Below are 15,999 nucleotides of genomic sequence, written 5' to 3'. Positions count from 1 at the left end.
AAATTTAACTAAGTTTTAACTTTATTAGGGTTTATATTAAATATTTGTTTGAATTCTTCTAAAGTAATCTTGGTACCTTCTACATTACTCTAACCACAAAAACATTATTAGCGATTTCAAGATTTTTAGTTTGAATTATTTGAATTAATGTATCAATGGTATTATTACAAATTAACTTATACATGTTTTTGTTGTCCTACTCTAAAATGCGATCACATGCTTGCGCTTCAAGTTGAAGATTCCAATGAATGTCCATCAAAAACAAATGGTTGGCAACTTCTAAATTGAGACCAACACCACTAGCAGTTAATAGCAGTAATAAAATCTGTAGGAAAATATATTATATATATGAATGGCCACTCATTTTAATATTATGTATTTATTTATTTAACATTGTATAAAAGGTAAAACTATAAAAAACACCCAACAATGTTCAGACAACTTTCAGGTTGTACTGGTTGTAGTGATTTATATAATTATTTATATTTGAAGATGTTAAAAATACTTTAATTTTTATCATCACATCTCATGTCTGTGTTATTAACCTTATGCAACTTAATCGATATGTTACCACAGATTAAATAAAACATATTTAATTATTATTTTTTTATTTTGTTTTATTTAATCTGTGATGTTACTGTACACCACAGATCGTTCCGATAATCAGTAAACATTGCTTGAATTGTAAATGTTTAGATCATATACAACGTATGGAGTCATATCCAGATATTTTGAAACACATATAATAGACGACTCGCGATATGAGATGTGCGATCTGTTCATACGTATATATACTCGTCGCATATTTATTCAAGAAATTGCACTATCCCTGGCAACTCGTAGCTAATATGTGCTTCAAACTTCAAAGTTCAAATTTCTAACACGGGCGAGGAAGGACATGTCTCCTTTCGTTACATTCTGACATTCAACATCGACTTATAAATAATCAGTCAATGATTCATTGAATAATAGTATGATCTTAAATCTTAATAGTGAAGTGTAAATATCAAATGACTACCGGCATCATTGATAAGAAGAAAGTCGGCTATCTAGTTATTAAATATGTCTGTGCAGTACTACAGTGTACACAGACATTGAGATTTATGTATAATAAACTAGATTTCAAGCTGATAATAAGATTTAAAGTCATTATCCGCCATTTTATATACATAATAATAATTTACTGTAGTAGATGATCAGCTAATGTCGTATGTATTATAAAATCGTAAATTTGTCAACATCGATAGGTAGAAACAATAAAAATAAATCACGAACCAATTCGATATTATATTATAATTATTTTAGTAAATTATTATTTGTAATTATATTAATATTATGATTTAATTTTTGTTGCCTTATCACCGGACCAGGAGAGTGTCGCCACATCGTATGCGTGTATCGGTGGCGGACATACTCTGAGACCAGAGTCCTACAAATAAACTAAACTCGGTACTACGATGTGGAGCGACTAATGGGTTGTGGCCCGACTGTTAGATGCCGACAACCAATAGAACGTCACGATCGGTGATCAGGATAACCGGGCCGTGTTTTATATTACGTTTTTCTTCCCTTCCACAGTTCCACTTCTAAAATACACAGTTCGGAGTAGGCGAGTTTTCTACGTGTTCCCTCGTCACTGTTCAGCGTTTATCTGTTAAGTGTTAACCGTGTGGTGTACTTGCGTGTTTGTGGTTCCATTGATTCATTCATTCTCGTCTCTAGATCGAAGTATTTGTTCGTACAATATTGGGTTTTATCGTCATCCGATTGATTATCGCTACATATCCCAAAAAATAATTGCAAATAAAAAAAAAAAAATAATAATAATTATAATTATAAGTAGCGACTATAGTTCGATCTAAAATCGAATAAAAAATATCAATTTAAACACCGTCAACAGTGAGTAAATTTATCTAATTTTACACGTTTTTGATTTGATTTAAAACAAAGTGTACGATATAAGTAATATATTATTATTATTATTATGTTTGAACTTGAACTTTTGTTTCGTATGATGCTTATATGCGTGTGGTATATTTCACGTGATACGTTCGGTGAAAAAAAACACGCAATGTCTCAATGTTATTGACCCTCGGGTAGATAGAAATTCTATTCGATTTACCTTCCAACTTGCGTCTTTAAAAATATAACGCAGTTAAGCGATTGATTCACGTTTTACGGACATGACTATAGGTGTTATTCATTAAAGATTTTTTTTTATAGGCCCACTTTGTGCAAAAAACCGGTTTTTGTTTATATATATATATAGGGGCATAAAAAACCGCAAACTCGGTTTACCGTTATGTTCTGTTGGGGTATGAAGAGGAGGATACCTAGAATCGTGTTAGTGTGTTAATGTAATTGAAAACAGTATATGTGTGCGAGCGTGTTTACATACACACGAATTTGTGACATCGTTGATGGGAATATCGGTTTTGTTATTAGTGATTTATTTTGTTTTTGTTTTGTAGGTGTTTTCGATTGTTTATATCCAAATCGTTCACGAAAAAATATTATAAAATGGCTGGGGAAAAGAAACCTTTTTTACGACTACCAAAGTCTGTTAAGCCTGTATTATATGATTTATTTTTGAAGCCAGATTTGCAAAAATTCACTTTTGAAGGCAAGGAAACGGTTTCTATAAACGTGAGTATTTAAAAATTTTATTTGCCTATTTTATTTTTTAGTTGTATTGGTTTAACTTGGGTTATATTACATATAATTTACATACTGTTTATTTTCATTTATTAGACTACTTAATAAAACCTACCTATTTATCAAACCCTTAGCTATTTATTTTATTAACTGCTTTCAATTACCATTGCTTATTTGTATTAAGTATAGTATATAAATAATAATAAATGTCAATATTACATTTTTAATTTGTGGAAATTAATAACATTATTTTTATAGCTAGTAAATTCTTAAAAATATTATTTTTAAGTGAATTTTACATAAATTAATCTTTTAGATTCATATTACCTAGGTATAGCAATTAGAAGTCAGGGTAGGATAATTTTCATATATTATACAAAAAAATGAAAAATTAAGTGATGATATGATATCTTAATTATTTTATAGTTAATAAATATTATTAACATCAGAAAGATTCCAAAGAAAAAATTTGCTTTGTGTTTTTTAGGTATCTAAAAAACAAAGGATTATTGTGTGTAAATCATGTTTTAATTACAAATTTTTTATAAAATTATATCATAACCTTGTACATATTAATAGCATGATTGGTATTTCATTCTTCTAAGCAATGGTATCTTATACTGCAAGCAGTATAGAATATTTTTAAATCGTTTAACATCTTAAATATTTTATAAAAAAAAAAAATAAAAAATCTAGTGCATGAAATCACTTAAATTTTAAATCTATGATCACTAATTATGTTAGTCGTGAATTGTTCTTGATTCTATTCTATAAGGGCAAGCCTAGATAAAAACGGCAAGTTGTCGTGTATCATTTATTACCATATATATATATATATATATTATATAATACCTACTTGTGGCAAAATGAGATATTCATTAGTGTGTTTAGACTTATGTGGCAAATATAAAAAAAATTTCAGGGGTCTCTCATTAGAGAAAATCCTCTCATTTCTTAATGATACTCCCTTGTATATTAAGTTATAACAACAATACAGTAGAGGAAGCAGTATTGATTGTAAAGTAATATTGTGTAGAGAGATAATTTTTATTAGTTTTAAAGCTTAGGATAACTATTAATTTATAGTAAGTATAGGTAAAACTAGATTATTATATAGTTTTTTTTTCTGAGTAAAATCTATTTTGATTATTTTGTTATGCCTATTGACTATTATAACAATAAAACTTGATAAAATTAAAATATTGAAGTATAAAGTATTATTCTGTATTCATAAATTTTCCATAATCCAAGAATTGAAACAATAATTGTTCATTATACCAATCTTATATCTATAAGTTTCACAAGAATTTAATTAAGTCTTAAAACAAAATCCAGGAACTCTGTATAATAGTTTAATGTATAATCAATTACAAGTGTACTGTAATGATAATGCTAAGTTAGAATTAAATAATAAATTATTCAATTTTTGTATGCACTGTTTATATCATAGTTACCTACATAAAATATATTTGTGAGTGCATACTGTTATCAGCTATTTTGTAACATACTTTTAATGTTACTATTAGCAATTAATTTATCTATTAATATTACAATAGGTTGAACCTGAACTGGCTGAACTCATTGTTGATAAAATCATTGCATTTGTTATATTAATATCAAGTTAAATATAATATTGTTATTAACTTATATATCAATACTGTTAGTGTTAACTACTGATTAATTGAAGAATGGTATAAATTTGATTATGGTATAAAGAATAACTAAAAGTCTAAATGCTTCAAAGGAAATAATACATGAATGATAGGAATGATGAATATTACAAAGTATATGATTAATAATTTGTGGATTACAGTAAATAACATAATAATGTTATTTAAATATTAAATTTCATCAACCCTTAAAAATAAAAAATTATATGTCTATTTCTTAATTTTTTAATATCTTTAATTTGGCACACAAAGCACTTACAAGGAACCTTGCATTAAATTTTCAGACTTAAAATACAACTTTTGTAACTTAAAAATAATTTGCAAATTTTTTTAATATTTACAAATCTCCTAAAAGAAAAATGTTTGGCAGCATTATGAAAAACATACTTTGTATTCTGTGGTGCTCTTTTATTTTTTAAAGCATTTATTCAATTTTCTTATCCTTTTTCTTATATCTGAAGTGTGTGATTTTATAATTAATTTATCATTGAAAAAGAGTACACGATCGAATAGGAAATTAATGATTTGGAAATGACATTTCAATGACAATTACAGGTTATTTCAAGTTTTTTAGCTTAGGAAAAAGTTAAAAAGTTTTGAATATTTTTACATAATTTCAAGTGAGATTTCTTTTCGAATTACAACACTACATCAATCGATTTTGTCAAAAACCAAACTTGTTACGTTCCTGATTTTCCTTAATTTATTTTATTTAATAACTTCAAGTTTTTTACATTTGACCACTTTTAATCCCCATGTAAAAATAATTTAGTAATTAATTTTTAAATTTATCTAAATTAACTAGTTTCATTGATCATATTAAATAAACTCATTTTAATGTTTTCATCGTAACATTGAATTATTAGATACTGATAATTTGTGGTTATTTGTCTGAAAATTTTATATTAGAAAAATTGTTATCTACAACTTCAAGGATAGTTTCTGGTTGAAAATTAGATCTTGTTGGTCATTTTAGAGAAGAAATCAAGAATAAAAATTTGTTTTAAAAAATCGGTAAAAACTAAACAAAAAAACTGGACATTTTTACTCGAAAATAGTTTTTAACAACATTGATTTTGTTTTTTTTTTTTTGTAATTTAAAAATAAGTATCTATATAAACTAATACTTTGTATAAAATCATTTTTTTTTTATTTTCAGTATTTTTACTATTTATGGGCTATTTATAGACTTTTGAATTTTGAATTTTCTACCTTGTAATTTAAAATAATCAGTGTCACCCAAAACACATTTTATATTTACAGGCCAACCTTTCAGAATACCAGAAAAAAGATGCCATTGCATCAAAATCCCAACCCTATTTATAAGTATTTAAATTTCTAACTAAAAAATTTTTTCAAGGTTTGAAAATTTAATAAAGGTCCTCGTATAAACTTTTTATTGTATACATAAAAAGAAATTTAGGTCAGGTTATCTATACACAGGAAAGTTTCAAAATATTCTTGCTTTTTTTTTAGTTATTTATAGACAATTAAATTTTTTTATTTTTAAATGTCAATAACAACATTTTGAAACTTAAAAATTTAATAAGAGGATTCTTATAAGGTGTTCTTAATGTAGTAAAAATTGCGAAAATTTACAAGTAATTTTGTAGTGGAAAATTCATAAAAATGTTACTATTTATTATCTAAGGTTAAAATCAATGGGCGTAGATGGAAATATTTTCGAAGGGGGTTTTGGTCAGGTATACATTAAATTTAATCCACAATTTTTTTTTTTTAATTGGTTTATCTTTAATATCGGGGGGTGTTTGAACACCCAAAACACCCCCCTTACCTACGCCCATGTTGAAATCCAACACAAAGTTTCCATGTTTTGTTTTGCTTCAAATAACTATTGAGAAAACTTGAGCATCATTATAGGAAAAAAAATGTTATGAGCTTCTAAATTTAAAACTTATACGAAATTTCGTAGCAATAACAATTCACATGTAAAATAACGATTACTTACTGTCAAATAATTTTAGATTATTGTTATAATTAATAATGACTAGTCGTTGAAACTTGGAAACGTACACTAGTTGTTTAAATTGGCATTTTCGCTTGACCAGCCTTTTTTATTATTAAATTAATTTTAAGCTATTTATATCATTCAAAACTTCTATTGTTTGATGCTATTGACCTATAAGCATAAATATTAAACATAATTTAATATCAATGCCTATAAGTTAATAACATTTAATAATATTTTTGTCATAAAATAACTTTTATTGTTGGCAATAAACTGAATAAACATATAGTAATATAAATGTTATATTATAATAAATATCCTTAGAAAATATAGACTGACTAAAAATAGTGAATGCAATGATTTTATCATTAAATTCATATTTAACATATCCGTTTCAGTGATTGCTCAATGAAGTATGATTATAAAATATCATATTAACGTCTAACATCGATATCATCCACTATTATTCGTCTATTATGCAGTAGAGTGACTTCCTTAGTTTTTTATTAAATTGAATCTATTAAATCTAATATAATAATAAGTTATTAAAATTTAATGTTATTGATATATTACATTTTATTATGTTTAATAATGACGATAGTCGTTTCTGTTAAAAGAGTTATAATTCTATTAATTAGAATTACTTATTATTTTGTTTGTTTCGGTTCTCATTGATTATTGTTACAAAATAAAATATTTTTTAAGAATAAGACAATAATATTTTAGATATTTCCATAGAGTATTACTCAAACTCAATGCCCCATGGATATTTTCAATTTAGCATTTTTATTAAATCACGGTAAAGAGTCTATATAATATATTATATAGGCTCTCTAAATCACGGTATTATTTACCGATGTATTAATAACGTTTTAATGAATAATTGATGAAGTGATGGAAGTTGGTATTACCGAAATCTTTTTATCTACAAAAATGAGTACAAAATAAGTCATTACTCTCTTTAATCACGCCATACTTTGTTATCTACAATTAGACTAACTCTAAATAATATGCTTTTGAATTCATTACATAATAATATAATATAAGTTTAATAATAACTAACTATAATATTATTTTGGGTCTTATTCAAATAATTTTGTTGTTGCATTATTCAAGAAATAGTACATAAACAATGGCCCGAAAATCTTTTATTTTAATCATAGTATAATTTATTATTTTGTACTAAAAATATAACATAATAATTATTAAGATTTGTATTTTTAATAGAAAATTAAAATTAGTTTACAAACATCAAAACCCTTTAACATTTTAATTAGAAAGTATCTATTTATAATATATATATATATTCAAAGATTTCGGTACTGTAAACCTGAAAGTTAAATTCTTCAAAACAACATCTTATAACTTCTAATTTTACTTTGTAATATATGCTATAGTCTAATGGTGATCAATTATTTTAAAATAGTACACTGGTTAGTGGTTTAATACACTTCTTTCTTTAACTATCAAGGCCAACGATACTAGTTAATTTAAAGAAAGGTGATATGGTATTAGTATGGTATACATAATAACTTAGGTACTCTTTATTGTAATAGACGTATGAAATAATAAGAAATGTAATATTTCGAAAGAAAAAAATGTATGCATTGATCACGCAGGTGTCCAATAGTGTGTACACAATAACATAACTGTACCAATGCGGCTCCCCTACATATGCATTTCAATTCTTTTATACACGAATAACTGTACCCTATGAACAGTTATAGTATACAGATTTATCCAAAATGTACACCTGTGCTAGTTATTTTCAAATTAAATATATTCTTAGATAATATTTATGTGTTAACCAATATATACATTCTTTCCCAAAATATTAAATTACGAAGTATATTCTAATATTCTATTGTATTTGACAAGTAAAATTCATATTTTAATATTATACATTTATATATTACAAAAATCTGATATTAACGATATATTCGTATTTTTCGTCTACATAATGGATATGATTACAAAATATTAATAAAAGGGTTATTAAAATACCTATATGTTATATGACTTCATTTTTTGTAAATTGAGTCAGTGGCGCGCACAAAACTACATATTCTATTATCTATTTTACTATCAATGTTTCATAAACCTTTTTTTTATTAGATTTCATATATGTATATGTATAATGTATATTATGCCACATATGATCTATGACAATGATGAAAAACTCATTTGTCAGAGGTCCAATTTTTAGAATTTTAAAATCTACCAGGCCAAAGAAAATAATAAATCAATACAATTTAAAATTTACAGTTAACATATTTTATTTTAATATTTTAATATTAAAAAAAAAAAAAAAAAAACATAAGAAAATAAAACAAATAACTGCAAACGTTTTAAAATGTAACTCGGGCTAAATAAAAAAGGTACGTGGGCCACCAGTTGCTTATTCCTGTATATCTATGGGGAAAAGGTAATAATTTAGTTATGTCTCTCTTACTATGGAAATGTAGTGTTCATACATTCCAAAAGAAGGCATAATAGCATAATACAATCAATGATAAAGATCAAAATTATTTATGATTTCAAATAAAAAAAACTATATGGACTAAAAGCTTCCCAGCTGATGATAAGAAAGATGTTACTCAGAATTAAGTCTTGAAGGAAAGAGTATTGTAGGAAAAAAATAAAAAATCCATAAAATTCGAAAGGTTAAAAAAAGGTAAAAAAAAAAAATTATAGATTCCTAAATATAAATAATCGTTTTGTATATACATAATAATAATATTATTCATGAATAATATTTGATGTGGGTATTGCAGTGTACTAAATTATAAAAGAAATAACTATAAAAAATGATCTATTTATACATGTTCGTTTTTATTTTAAAAATACATTCCTATTTCAGATTCTAAACGGAGTGATAAATATATTTACTCTACAATGATGTGTGTGTGTGTTTTTGCTTTGTGTCTGTGTACACCATAACTTGTCGAAATAAAGCTTCAATTTAAAACTTAAGGGGTGGTTTCCGGTTGCAAATTGAATAACCCTTGGTGCATTATAGAGGTTAAAAGAAGTTTCTAGTAGTTTTCAAAAAAAAACCACAAAAATATAACGGAAAATTTTTTTCTAAACGAGTTCTCGACAAAATCAATTTGTAGTAACTAGTCACTTTCAATACTTGAACTTTTCACCAAATGTTTATATTAGCGTTATCTATACACGGTTAAATTTACAAAATATTTTGCTTTTTAAGCTAATTATAGATATCTGAATTTTTTCTAAGTATTTTTTTTTTTAAATTTAAAAATATTCATGTTCTTCTTGTAGTAAAAACAAAACAAAACAAAAATCGCTGGTTACAATTTTTTTTATGTTTAAACTGTTTAAAGTTCAGATTTTTACGAAAAATGTTTGTCAATTTATGTCAAAATCGGGAAAATGTATTTACCTACAAATACAATAATATAATAATAATAATGATTTTCGTATGTAATGATAACATTGAGAACTATTATGGCATTCAAAATTACAACCATTTTTTTTTTATATAACATATCCATTATAATGCCATTATATTATGTACAAGATCTACTAGATATCTACTAGGTACCCACATAATTTCAAATATTTTGATTTTTATATGTAATTTAAAGAATGTTCTGTTGTGATATAAATTTATTTTTAGATTCTAAGCAGAGCAATGAATTGTATTGTTTTACAATGCTGTGTTTTTTATCTTTATTATATACGATAAGTATTCGATAAAGCGATTCAATTTTCAACTTTTAAGGTTTTCGATTAGCAATTGGATCTAGATAGTCTAGTACTTTAGAAAGTTTTATAATGGGGAAAAATTAAGAAAAAAGAGAATTTTTAGCAAATCAAGTTTTTGACAAAAACGATTTATGTTTTTTGGTGTAACTCATAAACGAAATAAATTTAGAAATTTTTTACTAAACGATTATACCTATATTGAATTTTATGTATAATATAATAATTAAAGTATGTTAACTGTTAACAGACTTTAGAAATTTTTTATTTATTTTTTTTTCTATAAATGTTGATTAAAAATTATTCCTGCGTTAAAGTTTGAAAACTATACAAGATTTCATATAAGTTGGTTTTATTTCTGCGTAAAAATACATAGTAATAATTTAATTTTATATGCATTTTAAGTTCAAATGTTTACCAACATCGCAAAAATTTAAAAACATAATTCTTTTTTTTTTATAAATATATGATGAATTGATGAATAACGATTTTTATTATTTGGTGATGTTCATTTTTCTTGGTACTTATCTTTTTATATTTTATAAGTAGACCAGTATTATCAATTATTTTTCCCTCTGTATATTTACTGTTTAGAAAAGGAATTCCTTAAATAACAATTAACTATTACCCATATTCTATAAATGTTTACTAAGTTAACATAATATTTTAATCACCTATTAAAATTATTACCAACTATTGGCATCATTTATACATTACTAATTGCGGACGAATTATTCTGGGCAATATATAATAACAATAAAATTGCGGACACGAGTTTCGTTGTTATAATACGAATTCCGTACTGTCGTACTGAGTTTTTTTTTATAAAAATCACATGAGTTGCGTACACAATTAATATTTCTCTTCGCCACTTCTTCAGGATATTTCAGGATAAGTTACCAAAATTAGTAGATGAGGTTAACATATTTGTGTATTGCAAAAGAACAATTGTTATTTTTTAAATTATTGTGAATGGTTTTTTTTATAGAATATTTATGTTTTATATTTTTTTTTCTATTACTTTATCAAAAATAATAATTGGAATTTTGTCCACAATTAGTATGTTACCTTTTTAGGTTTGCAACTCATGGTTTTTGTCACTTTTTCCACAATTAGGAAACACTACTACAAAATATGCATTTATTTTTAAATATACACTTAAAATTCAATTAAAAATATTTTGCTTAAAATTAAGTATATGTATATGTATTCACTAATTAAATATTTAAAAAATAAGGTATTTCGTAAGCTTTGCTATAAGTTCTTTATCTTTAAGTTTCATTATCTTCAATCTATAAAATATTAGCCCACATTTATAAAAAGTAAAAACAAAAATTCTATGTATATCTTACCTTATTGCACTGATTCCTTATTATATCGATATTTTATGTGGCTATAAACGTGGAAACATAAGATAAAATCATTATGTATGCAAAATAAAAGTATAAACTTTACAATTACATAAAATAAAATTAGTGTTATTTTAATAATAATAATCTAAATTGGGGATAATTCTCATCAGATTTCAAAAAGCTCATACCAATACATATATGCATTTGCATATAAATCTGTCCCCTGTTAATGGTATATAATTTAATCGAAATGACATTGGGGATGATAAATATATTTTAAACTCATTTTTATCATATTACATTTTATATAAATAATGATATTTTGACCTTTAAGCAATAAATGTGTTATTCATTTTAAGTTGAATGGATTTTAATTTTAATATATTATATTAAATTTTTTAAACAAAAAAAAAAACCATTTAATATAATTATGTATAATATGCGAGTTTTCGATGAAATGCGTTCTAATAATTAAGAAATTAAATTTACATCTAATACTGTGTGCTACCTTAAATATATTTATAAAACCTTAAATATTAAAAAGTTATTTAAATATTGATAAATATTATTAATATTTCATTTTGATTGCTTATATTAACACTTATTGTTTATTGTTACAATTGTAACATATTGTATTTAATAAATAAATAATTTATTTATTTTTAATTTCTTAGGTTTTAGAACCAACCAAAGAAATAATTTTACATGCATTGGATTTAAAAATTGAAGAAGTTGAATTAAAAGACTGTGATGGATTGATTTCCAAACCTTCTGTTACACTATCAGCTGAAGATGAAACAGTCACTTTGGGATTTGATAAAGAACTAAAAATAGGCAAAGCATTTTTAAAATTTATATTTATTGGAGAACTCAATGATAAAATGAAGGGATTTTATCGTAGTAAATATGTTAGGTGAGTTAAATCAAATTATTTGTCAGTATGGCTTTGCAATTTTTTTCTTCTTTTGCAAAAAAAATTGCATAGTGTGACTGAAAGCGGCAATCCAGTTGAATTAAACTCGGCTGTTACCATGTTGTGTTCAACTAATGCACGTAGAATGTTCCCTTGTTGGGACGAACCGGCTCTGAAAGCTGTATTTGATATATCTATTGCCGTGTGTAATACATCTCATCTAGCTTTGTCTAATATGGTAAGAATTCTATTAATTTTATGTTAATTTTTTTGTTTTAAGTCCAAGTGGAGAGGAAAAATATTCGGCTGTTACTCAATTTGAAGCAACTGATGCAAGAAGATGTTTTCCCTGTTGGGATGAGCCGGCTATTAAAGCTGAATTCAACATTATATTGTCTGTGCCCCAAAACAAAACGGCTCTTTCCAACATGGTACATTTTCAATAAATTGATTTGCATTTGTATATATTTTATTTTTATAATACCTACTTTTTTATTTTCAGCCTGTGATTTCTGATACAACTGAAGAAAATGGGGATCGTTTGCTTAAATTTCAAAAAACTCCAATTATGTCTACATATTTAGTTGCTGTTGTAGTAGGAGATTTTGATTATGTTGAAGACAAAGATTCAGATGGTGTTTTAATCCGGGTATACACACCAATTGGAAAAAGTGAACAAGGAAAATTTGCATTGGAAGTTGCCAAATGTGCATTACCTTACTACAAAGATTATTTCCAAGTAGCATATCCTTTACCAAAAATGGATTTAATAGCTATTGCTGACTTCTCATCTGGTAGCTTTGTTTATCATAACTTCCTAAGTATTAAATATTAATAACCATATTAATCAATATATTTTTAGGTGCTATGGAAAATTGGGGCTTAGTAACCTACAGAGAATCATGTCTCTTAGTTGATCCAGACAATACTTCAGCGGTTCGTAAACAATGGATAGCTTTAGTTGTTGGGCATGAACTGGCTCACCAATGGTTTGGAAATTTAGTTACAATGGAGTGGTGGACACATCTTTGGCTAAATGAAGGATACGCTTCATTCGTGGAGTTTCTGTGCGTGGAACATTTATTCCCAGAATATGATATATGGACACAATTTGTCACAGACACATATATTAGAGCACTTGAATTGGATGCTTTAAATAGCAGTCATCCCATTGAAATACCAGTAGGCCATCCATCGGAAATTGATGAAATATTTGATGATATTTCATACAACAAGGGTGCTTCAGTTATTAGAATGTTACATAATTTTATTGGAGATGAAGTAAACTATTAAACTATTATAAATTAATTAAGAATTTCTTAACTTTTAAATCAATATCTTTGATTTCTAGGATTTCCGTAAAGGAATGAATCTATATTTGACTAAACATCAATATGGGAATACATTTACCGAAGATTTATGGGCAGCCTTAGAAGAAGCCAGTAATAAACCTGTTAAAGATGTTATGTCTACATGGACATTACAAAAAGGTTTTCCTGTAATAACTGTTGAAAAAGAAACTCAAAATCCTGATGGATCAAGAGTTCTTAGTGTATCTCAAACTAAGTTTACTGCTAATGGACAAGCTGATGGTAATTTATAAAACATTGATATTCCTTTTATTTTTAATGAAATATTTATATATATAAATATATATATAGGTTATGGTATTTTATGGATGGTTCCATTAACATTTTCTACATCTCGAAATCCTGGAGTTGTGTGTCATAAAGATATAATGTCTGAAATTCAAAAAGATATAATCATTCCTGCTGATGCAATCTCACCAGGAGAATGGGTTAAAGTAAACCCGAGTACTGTTGGATATTATAGAACTCGTTATACACCAGAATTGCTTAATAATTTTGTACCATCTATATCATCAAAAACATTACCACCTTTGGATCGTCTTGGGTTACTGGATGATCTTTTTGCTCTTGTTCAAGCTGGTCTCTCCAGTACAGATGAAGTACTAAATTTAATGTTGGCTATGACAGATGAAGACAATTATTCTGTATGGTCGTCAATGAGTAATGTGCTTGGAAAATTAGCTATTTTGTTATCTAATGTGGAAGGAGACACAGAACAATTATTTAAACAATACAACAGAATTCTTTTAAAAAAAATATCAACAAAATTGGGATGGAAACCTCAACCTAACGAAAGTCACCTTGAAACAATGCTCAGAGGTTTAGTAATGGCTCGTTTGGTATCTAGCGCTGATCCTGATGTTATATCTGAAGCTAAGATAAAGTTTGCTAATCACCTAAGTGGTAAAGAAACCATTGTAGCTGATTTAAGAAGTCCCATATATAAGGCTTGTTTGTCATCTGGCGATGAGACAACTTTTAATCAATTATTACAGGTTAAATATAATATTAAATATACTCATAAGTCAAAATTAAATATCTCTTAAATTGTAATAATATTTTAATATTTTAGCTCTATAGAGGAACTGATTTACATGAAGAAAAGGATAGGATATGCAGAGCAATGGGTGCATCTAAAAATAAAGATATACTAAAAAAAGTGCTTGATTTTGCAATGTCTGTAAGTTATTATAAAGTGAATATCAGAGTATGGTAATGTAATTTTATCTTATTTCATAGGACGAAGTTCGATCACAAGATACTGTATTTGTAATAATTTCTGTTGGTGGATCTAAAATTGGTAGAGATTTGGCTTGGCAATTTATTCAAGACAACTGGTCTAAATTATTTAATCAATACCAGGTAAACAAAGCTTGCGATTAGCTAATTTTGTCAAAAATGTAATTAAATTATTGTTTTTAATATCAATTACTTAACTTTAAGGGTGGTTTCTTGTTAACTCGTTTGGTAAAAAATACGACAGAAAACTTTGCTTCTATTGAAAAAGCTGAAGAAGTAGAGAATTTCTTCAAACAAAATGGTTGTGTTGGTGCTGAAAGAACAATCCAACAAGCTTGTGAAACTATCCGGTTAAATGCTGCATGGTTAAAAAGAGACTATGAAAAATTACAAAATTTCCTTCAAAAAGTAGTCCAAAAATGACTTTAATGACTAAAAGCTTGCTCAATAATGCTCAATGACTGTTCCAGTTAGTTGAAAAATATATTTTGATTGAATAAAAAAAAATGATAATAATAATTTGTTCCTATTTGAATGTATTTTACTAATAAGTTTTGTTTAAATAAGATAATTTATATAATAATTTATTTTTATAAATTATATATAAAATATATTATTAATTAGTAACTACACTTATACAATTTAATACAATTTGTTGAGAAAATATGTATTATTGACAAATACTAGGAACAAATTATTTATTATTTATCATTTAATAATCTTAAATCATTTATTTTCAGGTTAGACATAATACAAAGAAGCAGCATTTTATAAACGTTTTTCGTTAACCAAAGTCATTGTGTTACATTAATGTAAATGTTAAATGGCATAACCTATCTTATACTGGGCATATATTCTTTTTTTTCATTAATATAAATTTATTCTTTATGGTTTAATTGTTTGTTTTATGTTTGAATATTATTCTTCCTTTATTTTTCCTTTATTATTTATTTATTTACCTTTAATACTCTATAGTCTATACTCTATTCGAAATATGATCAATACCTATTGTACCATCAACTATTTTTTGATAATGTTCAGCTGATGACATAAACTGCTTTATCTCATTAAATGGTGCATGATGTAAAAACCTCGGAATGAA

General features: G+C 25.8%; 1 protein-coding gene across 4 annotated transcripts; it reads left to right on the top strand.

Moving 5' to 3' along the window:
- The first annotated feature begins 1,571 nt into the window (after window positions 1–1,571).
- Window positions 1,572–15,793, top strand: LOC114122911 (puromycin-sensitive aminopeptidase). 4 transcript variants are annotated; one of them, XM_050199287.1, is made up of 13 exons: window positions 1,572–1,899; window positions 2,224–2,343; window positions 2,472–2,646; window positions 12,050–12,288; window positions 12,361–12,526; window positions 12,791–13,082; window positions 13,151–13,569; window positions 13,640–13,880; window positions 13,950–14,653; window positions 14,731–14,838; window positions 14,898–15,020; window positions 15,102–15,366; window positions 15,638–15,793. In XM_050199287.1, the coding sequence occupies exons 2-12, from the start codon at window positions 2,303–2,305 to the stop codon at window positions 15,318–15,320; spliced, it is 2,727 nt and encodes a 908-aa protein (XP_050055244.1). In that variant the 5' UTR covers window positions 1,572–1,899; window positions 2,224–2,302; the 3' UTR covers window positions 15,321–15,366; window positions 15,638–15,793. The 4 variants fall into 4 exon arrangements, with proteins under 4 accessions (XP_050055244.1, XP_027841512.2, XP_050055245.1 ...); XM_050199288.1 differs by lacking the exon at window positions 12,361–12,526 and adding an exon at window positions 12,569–12,719 and having other exon boundaries at window positions 1,574–1,899; XM_027985711.2 differs by lacking the exon at window positions 2,224–2,343 and having other exon boundaries at window positions 1,573–1,899.
- The last annotated feature ends 206 nt before the right edge of the window (window positions 15,794–15,999 follow it).

Source organism: Aphis gossypii, chromosome 2 (genome assembly GCF_020184175.1).
Source record: "Aphis gossypii isolate Hap1 chromosome 2, ASM2018417v2, whole genome shotgun sequence".
Lineage (NCBI taxonomy): Eukaryota > Metazoa > Arthropoda > Insecta > Hemiptera > Aphididae > Aphis > Aphis gossypii.
Note: the sequence above shows the minus strand (reverse complement) of the source record. Positions and strands in the feature narration are given on the sequence as shown.

Coding starts and splice junctions, on each gene's coding strand:
- LOC114122911 (XM_050199287.1), top strand. CDS start 2,303: ATGTTCTGTTGGGGTATGAAGAGGAGGATACCTAGAATCGT. Junction 2,344..2,471: donor AGGAGGATACCTAGAATCGT/GTTAGTGTGTTA, acceptor TTTGTTTTGTAG/GTGTTTTCGATTGTTTATAT. Junction 13,881..13,949: donor TGCTAATGGACAAGCTGATG/GTAATTTATAAA, acceptor ATATATATATAG/GTTATGGTATTTTATGGATG.